General features: G+C 40.6%; 1 protein-coding gene across 1 annotated transcript in view; it reads right to left on the bottom strand.

Annotated features, from left to right (window-relative positions):
* LOC132900142 (zinc finger FYVE domain-containing protein 1-like) overlaps positions 1-13,252 on the bottom strand; it is a 43,402-nt gene extending 30,150 nt beyond the window's left edge. Inside the window, exon 1 of the mRNA XM_060942173.1 lies at positions 13,093-13,252. Within this exon, the coding sequence (XP_060798156.1) occupies positions 13,093-13,206 (114 nt within the window). The 5' untranslated portion in view covers positions 13,207-13,252. The remainder of the gene's footprint in view (positions 1-13,092) is intronic.
* Positions 13,253-14,182: the final 930 nt, after the last annotated feature.

The raw sequence follows: 14,182 nt of genomic DNA, 5'->3' as shown, positions 1-14,182 counted from the left end.
CCTGGGGCAGTGACCTGACAGCAGGAGGCGTGGACTACCTGTCAAATTGGGCGGGACGTTCACGCCTCCATAGAGTAACATCAGCTGATAAGGCACGTCACCACTCGACATCTGGTGACTGTTTTGAAGAAGGCGGAAGTGTTCGCCGAAACTGTCAACAGATCAGTACCTATGTGGCTCCTTCCCTCCTTACAAATTGATTTTAAGTTGCACAAGGATAAACATGATGAGGAGATTGAATTTTCTAAGGACTCTGTTCAGGAGCATATTCAACATAACTGGAATCTGCATTTGCATATTTATACTGATGGATCTAAAGATCCTGAGTCAGGGAGAGTGAGTTGTGCGTTTTATGTTCCACAGCTAGATTTAAAATGCGGGTATAGAATAAGTGATAATATGTCTGTGTTTACAGCGGAGGCTTTGGGTATTTTAAAAGCCCTTCAATGGGTATTGGAGGCACGGCCTAAAAACGTGATTATTTGCTCTGACTCTTCATCAGTCTTACACTGTATTGAAACATACTCTTCAAATGCTCGCCCTGATCTAATCTCAGACATTCTATTGTTGCTGAATAATCTCCATAAGAGTGGCTGTGTTGTTTCCTTCCTGTGGGTCCCTGCCCATATGGGTATTAAGGGGAATGAACTAGTCGATCAGTGTGCAAAAGACAGCTTGAAAGAGGACACAATTTCTGTGTCGGTTAGCCCAGGTCGAACTGAACTAAGGAGTAAACTCATGGAGGAAGTGTTCCAGACATGGCAGCTCCAGTGGGACAGAGATGTGAAAGGGAGACACTTATATGCAATTCAGCCTTCTGTAAGCTCCCAGTGTACTTTATCTGGAGTTAGGTCTCAGCAAGTAGTGCTCACACGTCTTAGATTAGGGCATTGTGCCCTAAACTCCAATCTATATCTGATTAATAAACACAGAGATGGATTGTGCGACAAATGCAGAGTTCCTGAGACAATTTCTCATGTTTTGTTAGAATGTGTGCAATACAGTGTGCATAGACGTACGTTTTTTAACAACCTCTCCGGCCTTGGTGTTACCACTGTCTCTCTCCTTGTTTTGCTTCAGTTGAAGGATTATAAAGTTACCTCCATCCTGATTGGGTTTTTAAAAGCCTCTGGGCTTTATTCCAGAATCTAAAGCCCTGTTCACACGGCACATATTTGCATCGATGCTGCACCGATGTATTTTGTTGCGATATATCTTACACCGGTGTAAATTTTGTGGAGCGTTCACACGTCACAACCCTGCTTACTAGAGAGAAGCGTGTTAGCACCGGTGCAGCCCCACTTGCGGTCACACGGCAGTTTCTGCGACCGTGCAATAGTAGCAAAAACTTTATTACTATCATTTCCTTTGATAGTAATAAAGTTTTGATATCATTTCCTTTTATTATTATCATTTCCTATCGTTATTACTATCATTTCCGATAGTAATAATGCGGAAATGAAATATGCGCATGCGTGAAAATGTACTTCCTTTTCCCGGTTGTCATGGCATCATCAAGCGCCGGGTAAACAACGTGGATGAAGACACCAGTGTTGCCAGATATTGCTGACTTTTTCCAGCCCAAAATATGTTCAAATCCACCAAAATGCACTTAAAACTGACAATCTGGCAACACTGGAAGACACGCAGTTCTGTTGTTGTTGATATTCGCCATTTTGGAAGCGCAAAATACCAGGATGCAAATTATGCAATGCCCGTATGTAATGAACTCTCCTGACGCGTAGCGAGTCTACCCCTGTAGCGTTCAGACGTCCCATTTTATATCGGTGCTGCCCCGCAAACTAGCATTTACTCCGGAGTACATTTCTTAAACCACCTCCCGAGCAGGGTTAGATTTGCACCGGTTTAAGCAGCTTTCAGGGGCTACACCGGTATAACTTTGTACCGTGTGAACGCTCTACCGGGGCAGCCCCGGTGCTACACCGGAGTAAAAGTTGCCGTGTGAACACCCCTTAAGAGTCTGACATGGTAGTGGACTTGATTATCCTGTAGGTGGCGGTAATACACCAGTTGGTGTCTAATCTGCCATATTAAACTCCGAAGAAGAAGAAGAAACTGTCAACAAACGAGGTAACATACTAAAAAATACGTGTCTTAAGAAACGAACTTAAAGTATAGTTATAATAATCAGACATAATGAATTTTCACTACATATGGAGTATGCACTGTCCTTATAATGACTAGAACTGGAGTCGTATAGATGTACGTACTTCCTCACTTCCTCGATCAACCGCTCTTCGTGCTGCTCCATCCTCGCTCGTGTTTGTAAAAATGGCGGTCGTGAAAACAAACCAAACCGGGAAAGTAGGGAAGTAGAAGTGCGTGTACAGTGGATGTAGAGTGGACTAATCAGAGCCCTCTTGTCTGCGACACTGTCTGCGAGGCTGTCTGCGGTGGTCACAATTTTTGGGAGGTGCATGCAGAGCGTCTGCAAAGGGAGGGGGGGGGCTTCGCAGACGCCATCTGCGATGCGACGCCATCTGCGAGGACTGGGTTGTCAGCATAAATTGGCCTTTAGACGGCACTGCATCACATACAGGCATGCTTCTGTATTGGAAATCACAAAATGGGCTCAGGAACATTTCCAGAGAACATTATCTGTGAACACAATTCACTGTGCCATCCGCCGTTGCCAGCTAAAACTCTATAGTTCAAAGAAGAAGCCGTATCTAAACATGATCCAGAAGCGCAGACGTCTTCTCTGGGCCAAGGCTCATTTAAAATGGACTGTGGCAAAGTGGAAAGCTGTTCTGTGGTCAGACGAATCAAAATGTGAAGCTCTTTATGGAAATCAGGGACGCCGTGTCATTCGGACTAAAGAGGAGAAGGACGACCCAAGTTGTCATCAGCGCTCAGTTCAGAAGCCTGCATCTCTGATGGTATGGGGTTGCATTAGTGCGTGTGGCATGGGCAGCTTACACATCTGGAAAGACACCATCAATGCTGAAAGGTATATCCAGGTTCTAGAGCAACATATGCTCCCATCCAGATGACGTCTCTTTCAGGGAAGACCTTGCATTTTCCAACATGACAATGCCAAACCACATACTGCATCAATTACAGCATCATGGCTGCGTAGAAGAAGGGTCCGGGTACTGAACTGGCCAGCCTGCAGTCCAGATCTTTCACCCATAGAAAACATTTGGCGCATCATAAAACGGAAGATATGACAAAAAAGACCTAAGACAGTCGAGCAACTAGAATCCTACATTAGACAAGAATGGGTTAACATTCCTATCCCTAAACTTGAGCAACTTGTCTCCTCAGTCCCCAGACGTTTACAGACTGTTGTAAAGAGAAAACGGGATGTCTCACAGTGGTAAACATGGCCTTGTCCCAACTTTTTTGAGATGTGTTGTTGTCATGAAATTTAAAATCACCTAATTTTTCTCTTTAAATGATACATTTTCTCAGTTTAAACATTTCATCTATGTTCTATTCTGAATAAAATATGGAATTTTGAAACTTCCACATCATTGCATTCCATTTTTATTTACAGTTTGTACTTTGTCCCAACTTTTTTGGAATCGGGGTTGTAGGAAAAAAAATAAAATCACGGAATTTGAAGGTGTTTCCAAAAACTTTTGACTGGTACTGTATATAAAATCAAAGTGTAGGTGTATAGTTTATATACACAGACAAAATAATCATCAATGAGTGACGAGATGGAAACGTCACAGATTAATTTACAGTTGGAGATCTGAATACTTTAACCCAGTCGTGTTCCAGATTCTTTTGTTGTCAGTTTTGAGAGAAATCTCTTAATTACTGACTTTATGGTCGACATCAGTAACACACTTTTGGTGTCTGAAGTTAAAATACTCAAGTTTAAAGCTTTAAATCACCACCACATAGCAGTTTGTTTTGTTTCTGACTGAGTTTATCACACTTCCTTAAATCTTTTTTTTTTTTTTATTGTCAAATATCATTGCATACATTTTGTATAAAAAATATATATATAACAGTCTGCCAGGGGTTATGGCATGGAAATAATAGTAGAAAAACAAATAAACAGCAACAGAAACAGGAAAATAAATAAAATTACATGAATGCGTTGTACAGCACAAAAAGGGAATAAGACTTCACAGCTTTCTTATTAAGAGAACAAGAGATGGACACTATATAATGATTTACATAAATGGAGAATTCAATAAAGGTTGGCTTTACATTTTGAAATTTTGACTTGTGTATATAATGTTTGGCTAAAATGATAATGAGGTTAATTAAGTAAAACTCAGAAGTGGCATTCCTGTCTTGAGTAACAAAACCAAAGAGTACATTTTCCCATTTCAAAGCAAAATCAGGGTAGACAGAATCTATAATATATCTTGATAGTTTAGACCAAAATGTCTTTGTATGAGAGCATGACCAAAATAAGTGTTCAAGTGTTTCTCTGTGATCCCTACAAAAGGTGCAGTTTACATCAATATCTTTTTTAAGTTTCTGTAAATAGTGGTTGGTTGGGTAAAACCTATGTACCAACTTAAAAGAAATCTCTCTGACCTTATTAGTCAAGCAGAATTTATGTGGTAGCAGCCACACTTTATCCCAGCAAATGTCCCCTACATAACTAGACCAGAATGATAAAGAAGGTGGCACAGTGGTGATTTCTTGTTGGAAAAGTTGACGGATTGTTTTGTTTGAATTCTTAAGATTTGAAAAGCAACTTCTTCCACCATTAGTTTCAGCAACATCACGCACGACAGGGTCATATAACTGACCCTTAAGGCCTCTAAATAAAGAAATTATGCCCGCAGGGATGGCATCAAAAACAACAGAAAAGTCCTTCGGGGTGACAGGGATACCGTATTTAAGAAGAAACTCAGAATAGGAATAAAGATGACCATCTTGATTGAAGAGTTGATTAACTAAAATGATACTGTTATCAAACCAATGCTTTAAAAAGAGTGATCTATTTTTAAATAAAATATGCTTATTGTTCCAAATATAAAATCTTTGTGGGCTAAAGTTGTGTTTATATATCAGTGACCAGGCCAACAGGATTTGTTTATGGTAAGAAGCAAGTTTTACAGGAATTTTATCAATACTGTAATTGCACATTAGAACAAAGTTCAGACCCCCCAAAGAAGAAAAAATGTAATTGGGAATAAAGTTCCACAGTGATGTTGGATGCCTTAGAAAACGCTTAACCCAGTTTATTTACTTTGTCTGGAAAAATCTAGAAAGTTAAGGCCACCCTTACAGTATTCATTCATTATGACAGATTTTTTAACAAAGTGAGTACGGTTTTTCCAGACAAAGTCATATAAAATTTTTTCTATAGCTTTACATGTTTGTGTATCTACACTCAAGGAGAGAGAGCAGCATACGTTAACCTGGAGATCCCCTCTGCTTTGGAAAGTAAAATTCTGCCACTTAAAGACAGATCACGAAGAAGCCATTGAGTTGATCTTTTTTTTGTTTTATCAATAATGGGAGAGAAATTAACTGAGCATCTATGAGAGTCTTGTTTGTCTATAGTGACACCCAAATAAACTACAGAGTTTTTAACAGGAATATTTGAAACAGAATCAACGTCGCAGTCCTTGATAGCTAGTAGTTCACACTTTTTTAGATTTAAGTGAAGACCAGATGCCCTAGAAAACACATCCATAAGGCTGATGGCTAAAGGGACTTGAGAACTGTTCTTTTGAAACAAAGTTGTATCATCAGCTAATTTACTGATGAAAATAGTTTTATCAGCTATGGTGATACCTTATAGGTTGCTTGATTTAATATAAGCGCACAAAAGTTGGGCAGCAAGCAAAAATAAGTACGGTGAAATAGGACATCCTTGACGGATGCCTCTCTGAACCTCAAATCTAGCTGAAGGTCCATGTTTAAGCTTTATAGAACAGTTTGCTCTGTTGTAGAGTGTTTTTATAGCATTACAGAAGAAGTTACCAAAACCAAATTTTCTAAGTGCGTCATAGACAAAGTTGTGCTCAACTGTATCAAAGGCCTTGCGGAAATCTAAGAAAAAAATAAAGCTATCATCATAAATTAAGTGAGAGTAGTCAATAAGATCTAAAACCAGTCTAATGTTGTCAGAGATATGCCTATTGTGCATAAACCCAGTTTGAGCCTCATCAATAACTGAAGAAAGTACAGCTTTAATTCTTTTGGTGAAAATGATAGCCAGCAACTTGTAGTCATTGTTCAGCAAACAAATAGGACGCCAGTTGTCAATCAAGAGTATATCTTTTTGAGGCTTTGGAATAAGTGTTATTAAACCTTGAGTCATGCTCCATGGCAATGTACTGACTGATAAGCTCTCATTAAAAACTTCTAACAAAAAAAGGTGCTAACTGTAGAGAGAATAATTTATAGAATTCAGACGTTAAGCCGTCTGTACCAGGAGATTTGTTATCCTTTAAAAGACCAATACAATTCTTAACCTCTGAGAGAGATAAGGGAAGATCACGTTTTTTTCTGATTCATCAAGTTGGGGAATATCCTGTAACAAGTTAAAGAATGTTTGTGCGTCACTGTCAGAGTATTCTGTTTTGTATAGTGTCTTGTAAAAGGTGGAGCAAAATTTTGAAATAATACTGGGGTCGTCAGTTACAACATCATTAATTTTAAGTTCAGATACAGAGTTCATATTGGCTCTATACTTCTCCAGTTTAAAGAAATAGGCAGAGTTCTGTTCACCTTCCTCTAACCATCGCCTCCGTGATCTAATAAAGGCATCTTTAGCCTTCCTTTTATACACTCCATTTAAGTTCTCTTGCAAATTAACCAGCTCTACTTTCTGTTCATCTGTAAGGGTGTCTGGAGATATCTGGGAGAGCACAGCGATTTTGCTAATGATGTTCTGTTCTTCAGCAGCCCTAATCTTGGCAAGGTTACTACCAAACTTCCTAAGATACTTACAACCCCGATTCCAAAAAAGTTGAGACAAAGTACAAATTGTAAATAAAAACGGAATGCAATGATGTGGAAGTTTCAAGATTCCATATTTTATTCAGAATAGAACATAGATGACATATCAAATGTTTAAACTGAGAAAATGTATCATTTAAAGATACACACACATATATATATATATATATATATATATATATATATATATAAATTTCATGACAACAACACATCTCAAAAAAGTTGGGACAAGGCCATGTTTACCACTGTGAGACATCCCCTTTTCTCTTTACAACAGTCTGTAAACGTCTGGGGACTGAGGAGACAAGTTGCTCAAGTTTAGGGATAGGAATGTTAACCCATTCTTGTCTAATGTAGGATTCTAGTTGCTCAACTGTCTTAGGTCTTTTTTGTCGTATCTTCTGTTTTATGATGCGCCAAATGTTTTCTATGGGTGAAAGATCTGGACTGCAGGCTGGCCAGTTCAGTACCCGGGCCCTTCTTCTACGCAGCCATGATGCTGTAATTGATGCAGTATGTGGTTTGGCATTGTCATGTTGGAAAATGCAAGGTCTTCCCTGAAAGAGACGTCGTCTGGATGGGAGCATATGTTGCTCTAGAACCTGGATATACCTTTCAGCATTGATGGTGTCTTTCCAGATGTGTAAGCTGCCCATGCCACATGCACGAATGCTACCCCATACCATGAGAGATGCAGGCTTCTGAACTGAGTGCTGATAACAACTTGGGTCGTCCTTCTCCTCTTTAGTCCGAATGACACGGCGTCTCTGATTTCCATAAAGAACTTCAAATTTTGATTCGTCTGACCACAGAACAGTTTTCCACTTTGCCACAGTCCATTTTAAATGAGCTTTGGCCCAGAGAAGACGTCTGCGCTTCTGGATCATGTTTAGATACGGCTTCTTCTTTGAACTATAGAGTTTTAGCTGGCAACGGCGGATGGCACGGTGACTTGTGTTCACAGATAATGTTCTTTGGAAATATTCCTGAGCCCATTTTGTGATTTCCAATACAGAAGCATGCCTGTATGTGATGCAGTGCTGTCTAAGGGCCCGAAGATCATGGGCACCCAGTATGGTTTTCTGGCCTTGACCCTTACGCACAGAGATTCTTCCAGATTCTCTGAATCTTTTGATGATATTGTGCACTGTAGATGATGATATGTTCAAACTCTTTGCAATTTTACACTGTCAAACTCCTTTCTGATATTGCTCCACTATTTGTCAGCGCAGAATTAGGGGGATTGGTGATCCTCTTCCCATCTTTACTTCCGAGAGCCGCTGCCACTCCAAGATGCTCTTATAGATGCTCAAGTTGCAATATATGAGATTTTACTTCTTCATGCTCAAGAAGACAGTTGTTTAATTTCCAGTAGTTGGCTTTGATGTAGCGACTATTTGAAGGCAGTAAGTTTATAGAGATAGATATGGCTTTGTGATCACTGAGGGGACATGGAAGAATATTAAGTGAGATGTCCTGCTCTTTTAAATTACTAGAGACTAACCAGAAGTCAATACATGATAACCTTGTATGATCTTTGTTATTCCAGGTGTATATAGCAGTATTTGGAAATTTAGCTCTCCATACGTCCACCAAGTTAAATCTTTCCATGAATGATTTTAGAAAAGTGTTTCTTGTGCTGCAGACATGAGGCCATCTATCTATTTGAGGATTTAGAACTACATTAAAATCCCCTCCCATTACTATATGAGAATTAGGGAATTTAGACAACCAGTGTTTAAGTCTGTCTTCTATGTCCACAAATAGTTGAGTGTTCTCAACATATGAGTTGTACCCATACACATTTATGATAATGAAAGTAACCTTATTGTGATTAATTACTTGACAAATGTAATGCCCATTTGGGTCTGTATCTGTGTGCACAATATTGCCATTAAACCTATGCTTTAGGGTTAACACACCTGCAGATCTTTCGTTGCAATGAGAAAACCATAGATCATATCCCCACTGACTTCTCCAAAAGTTGACGTCCTTAGAAACTGAATGAGATTCCTGGTAGAAACATAAATGTGTATTTTGCTGTTTTGAAAACAAAAAAAGTGCTTTACGTTTAGTGATATTTCTTAAACCCCTGGCATTTAACGAAAGAATAGATAAAGAAATGCTTTGAGAACGAAGTAGCTAGATAAACTGTAATATCTGGCACACTGAGCCAGCACTGCACTGTTAACATTACCATCAGGGCTCTACACTAACTTTTTTTTTCAGGAGCACACGTGCTCCTAAGTTAAAAATTTTAGGAGCACAGGGAAAAAAATGGGGGCACAAGCAAGTTTTCATTTTAAAGGTTTATTGCAGCGCAAACCTTAGACACACCAACACATAAAACGCAAAATTCAATTGAGAATGAATGAATGAACGAATGAATGAATGAACAAACAAATGAATAACGAACAACTAAATGAATGAACAAACAGTAGCTAAACAGAGAGCAGAGCTCAGCAGAGCTAACAACATCATCAACACCGACGTGCAATGAACCGGTGCTACAGGTGCTCTAGCCCCTGCCCCTTTTCTGTTTGCTGTCCAAAGTGCCCTTTTCATAGGGACTGTTTTGTTGTTGTTGTTTTTTTAAATATTTGTAAAAGATAAGTTAGCTCCAACATCAATATTCTCTACAATTTGACAATAATATATGAAATTATAGATTTATAAAATAACGTTTTTCGATGTAAATGCGGGCATCAATCCGTGACGTCATGCATTCAGTGAACCTCCATGCAGAAAGCGCATGCAGGTGGTTGACAGTGGGAGACAGTGCGAGGAACGGCATGGTAAGGTCACACTGAAAGTCTCCTTTCATTTCTTATCTGAACATGCAATATTGTGCAGCTTAGAACACAACAGTAAATGTGTAGGGTTGTTTATCATTTAATGAAGCCGCCTAGGCTATATTTAAACCGTTTGCTCCATCCATTTCATTAATGTGGCAGATTCGGAAACTTTAGTTTGAACGACGGTGTTAATAACATATTCTAACAGCTTCGAAAACTTAAGGCTGAATGAGGACGTCCACAACATATTCTATCAAGACACACAGAATGTTCAGTTGCAACTGAAATTTAGTTTTGAATAAAGTTAACTTGTGTGAAAAATTTGTTCCAAGTGCCCTTTTTTGAATGTTGAGCCCCTGCCCCTCCAAAGGTCTTTGCACGGCCCTGATCATCAAGGACAGCTCCCACCCTGGCTCTGAGTTCTTTGACTTGCTGCCCTCAGGCAGGCGTTACAGGTGCATCAAAGCAAGGACCAACAGACTCAAAAACAGTTTTTTACGCACAGGCCATAACCACCTTGAACAATTAGCTTTTTTCACATTATGTCACTTGCAGGGGAACTCATATCCGTTTTCAGCCTTTTGAATGGAAGAAGAGGTATACGGCGGCAACATATGTTAACAAAACTGTATCAATCTTATCTGTGAATGACAATAATATTGCGCATTGTTGTTTATCATTACGTATTGTTAGCGACCATTCCAGTCACCTATCTGCCTTGTTTTGGAGAGGAAGTTTACTGACTTTCTATGGTTGCTACTTGTTAGCCAGCAGATTAGCATGCCTCTTCCATTCAAAAGGCTGAAAACGGATGTGAGGTTCTTCTGCAAGTGACGTAATGTGAAAAAGGCTAATTACATGCACTGACTGATGCCACTTCTGGCAGGTGCAACAATGCACCAACAAGGACCTAAAAGGACAATATTCTCACACTTACCTGAAACAGTGCAATACTTATTACAGTGCAACTTTTTAGTTTTTATAGCTTTTGTATATTTTATATTTATATTTCTACACTTTTACATCCATACCCAATACAATGCAATACCAAATACAGTGCAATATCCTGAGTTTTGTAGCTGAACTGAGTTTCTATAACTAACTAGAGACAATTCCCCCGGGGGAAATTGTAGGAGTGATGCAGTGCGCGTAGCAGTCACAGTTGCTGGAGCTGAGCTGTACTGTGTGAATGTGTGACCTGCCATGAAGCTACAAGCCTGTGTGTCTCTGAGAGGGAGCAGCCCCTCCCTCCTGTGTGTGTGTGTGTGTGTGTGTGTGAGAGCGAGCAGCCCCTCCCTCCTGTGTGTGAGAGCGAGCAGCCCCTCCCTCCTGTGTGTGTGAGAGCGAGCAGCCCCTCCCTCCTGTGTGTGAGAGCGAGCAGCCCCTCCCTCCTGTGTGTGTGAGAATGAGCAGCCCCTCCCTCCTGTGTGTGAGAGCGAGCAGCCCCTCCCTCCTGTGTGTGTGAGAGTGAGCAGCCCCTCCCTCCTGTGTGTGTGAGAGCAAGCAGTCCCTCCCCCACCCGCACGCTCAGAGCAGAGACACAGAGAAGCACACAGAAACAGTGTTGCCAGATACTGCTGACGTTTTCCAGCCCAAAATATGTTCAAAACCCACCAAAATGCACTTAAAACCGCAACAAATCTGGCAACACTGCACAGAAACTGCAGGATTTCCCCAGAGTGCTCCCTCCAAACAACAGGGATTTACACAAAATCGGAAGGAGATATTCACAGAATTCGTTCACAGTGAGCACTACAAGGCTCTGATGAACACATTGATGTAATTTTCTTGTCTCTAGTGTAAAAAATGATATTAGGTAGGCTATCCAGCGCTGGATTTACATACTTTGCAGTTTAACGTTTGATACATTTTAGAATGTTAAACTCGTCGCGTCTGTGCTCAGTGCTTTCCTAAATTGTTGGCCGCAAGAAGCCCTCGCACGAATGCGTGTGTTTTTTTTTTGTCATTCGCATGCCGAAAAATTCGCTCGCAAATGCGAGTGAAATGTGCGCACTGTAGAGCCCTGATTACCATCAGGAAAAAAACACAGCCTAATATGAATTAGGCAGGCCAAATGGTCGAACATGTCTGTAAACCTAAAACTTATGGTTAAGGCAACCCACAGTTGAGAGAGCTTTCTTAGCTCTTAGTCTTTGAGGTAGGTCTACATGGTCTAGAGAAAACGTCTTGACCGAAAGGCGAACAAGCAACTCGTAGTCCAGCCTCCTGCAGACTAGAGGTCACATCAGGTAAGATCAGGGAAAAGTTCATCTTCACCGATGAATGCACGTCCCCCTACGAAGTAGGCATTCTTTCCTTCATCATGCGCTTTCTTCACCGCAGGCCACAGGATCATTCTGGAATCCTTCGCAGATTTCGGCAGATCTTCGGCGAATCGGAGCTTGTGGTCACGCATGAAGGGATGATTTTTTGCAGCCCTCCAAACAGCATCTCTGCATGAAAGCAGGGTGAATCGGATGATGATGGCCCTCGGCCCCGTGTCCCCTGGCTTCTTTTTCCCAAGGCGATGTGCGATGTCGATGGCCTCATCAGCTTTGTCTTCCTTCTGGAGGATGGTTTGACATAGTTGCACCACATTTTTCTTCACGTTTTCGTTTTCGCTTTCAGGAATGCCATACAGCTTCAAGTTCCATCTTCTTGAGTATGACTCCATATCAGAGATACGTGCCTGGAGTTTAGCCATTTTCAATTCTTCTTTTTTGAGTCATGTGTCGACATTGTTTACTTTCTTCTGAGTATCTTTTATTTCATTGAATGCAAAGTCCATTGATTTCTTTAAGCCTTCTATTTTCATAGTGTTGTCATCAATTTTCTTTGACTTTTCACTCACCAACCTCTCGATGGCATCAGCGCGGTCGTTGATAAGTTTGGACAAAGTTTGGATAACCTTGTTGTCCTGTGTAGATTCCTCGTCCATTCCGTACAGAGCTTTTTTGGCAACTGGAGATTTGGACGGTGTCACTGGTATGGATGGAAAGTCGTCAGCCATCACTGCTGCTGTAGACATGAGGCTGTAGTCATGGCAGGATGCTATCAAAGCGTTAGCTTTATCTAGTGTGCCATCTATGACGTTGTGTCTTTTCCTTTCACGATTAGGCATTTGGTAGCAGCAGGTAGTTATATGATATTTCGTTGTTAAATTGTTCTGGGTTTGTCTGTATTTACGTATTACCATTTCTTTTCCGTTGTTTTTTAAAGTTTTGTGCAGGAGCTCAGCAAAGGACGTCTTACTTGGTCGCCATCTTGGAAAACCTCCACACTTCCTTAAATCTCTCATCAGGTATTTCGGTGTAATTACAAAAACAGTGTTTTAATGTTAACTAGCTTTGATGCTAACAGAACGCGCACTTCATGACACATTAACATTTACCTGCAGGGTTTCATTTTCATCGATAAGGAGAAAACTCCTTCCGCTCTCCTTCTCTTCTTCCTTCAACTGACCGAGAGACACTTCTTCCATCTCCTTCAGTAACATCTCCGACATTATTACACAATTTTAACTATCTCACACACACCGAACAGCCTCCAGATTGTTGTTGCTGGTAGTCTTCTTCTTCTTCTTCTGTCGATTTATTGGCGGTTAACAATCGATGTGTATTACTGCCATCTACCGGGCTGAGGTGTGATCTCAAGGGATATTAATCGTTGCAAATGCCTACATGAGAATAACTCAAAACTGAGCCTGTAGTCAGACCTTGAGCAGGTCACGTCCTGATAGAATGTTCAAAAGATATCAATATTATCTCTCAAGCAATGTGTTATCATAACAGTACAATACACAGTGAGACACAAGGTCACAGAAGAATTCTAGCCTTCTTTAACAATATTAAGAGATGTATGCTTGAGTTAATCCTTGCTCTTCTTGATGTGTATTGGTGCTCAGAGGGCGGGCATGCCCTATCAGCCCTCGTCCCACCTCACCGGAGCTTAGAGAAACTCCGGCCAAATTGTCTAGAGTTTGTGTAGAATGCTAAACCACATAACCAAACAAAAATCTTCCCATAAACCAATTACTGTACGAGGATAACCAAACAAAATCTTCCCGTAAACCTATTACGAGGATAACCAAACAAAAATCTTCCCATAAACCAATTACGAGGATAACCAAACAAAATCTTCCCGTAAACCTATTACGAGGATAACCAAACAAAAATCTTCCCATAAACCAATTACGAGGATAACCAAACAAAATCTTCCCGTAAACCAATTACGAGGATAACCAAACAAAATCTTCCCGTAAACCAATTACGAGGATAACCAAACAAAATCTTCCCGTAAACCAATTACGAGGATTGCTGGTAGTGAAAGTGCGCTGACTGTAAACACTTCCGCCTCCAAGGTCTTCTTCGTCTTCGTCACAGCGGTTACCAAACTGTGGGTGGTAGAAAAGGGCAACTGGACTTGCTTGAAGATTCTTGAAAACGTTTCACCTCTCGTCCGAAAGGCTTCCTCAGTTCTGT

The sequence above is a fragment of the Neoarius graeffei genome, chromosome 16 (genome assembly GCF_027579695.1).
Source record: "Neoarius graeffei isolate fNeoGra1 chromosome 16, fNeoGra1.pri, whole genome shotgun sequence".
NCBI lineage: Eukaryota > Metazoa > Chordata > Actinopteri > Siluriformes > Ariidae > Neoarius > Neoarius graeffei.
Note: the sequence above shows the minus strand (reverse complement) of the source record. Positions and strands in the feature narration are given on the sequence as shown.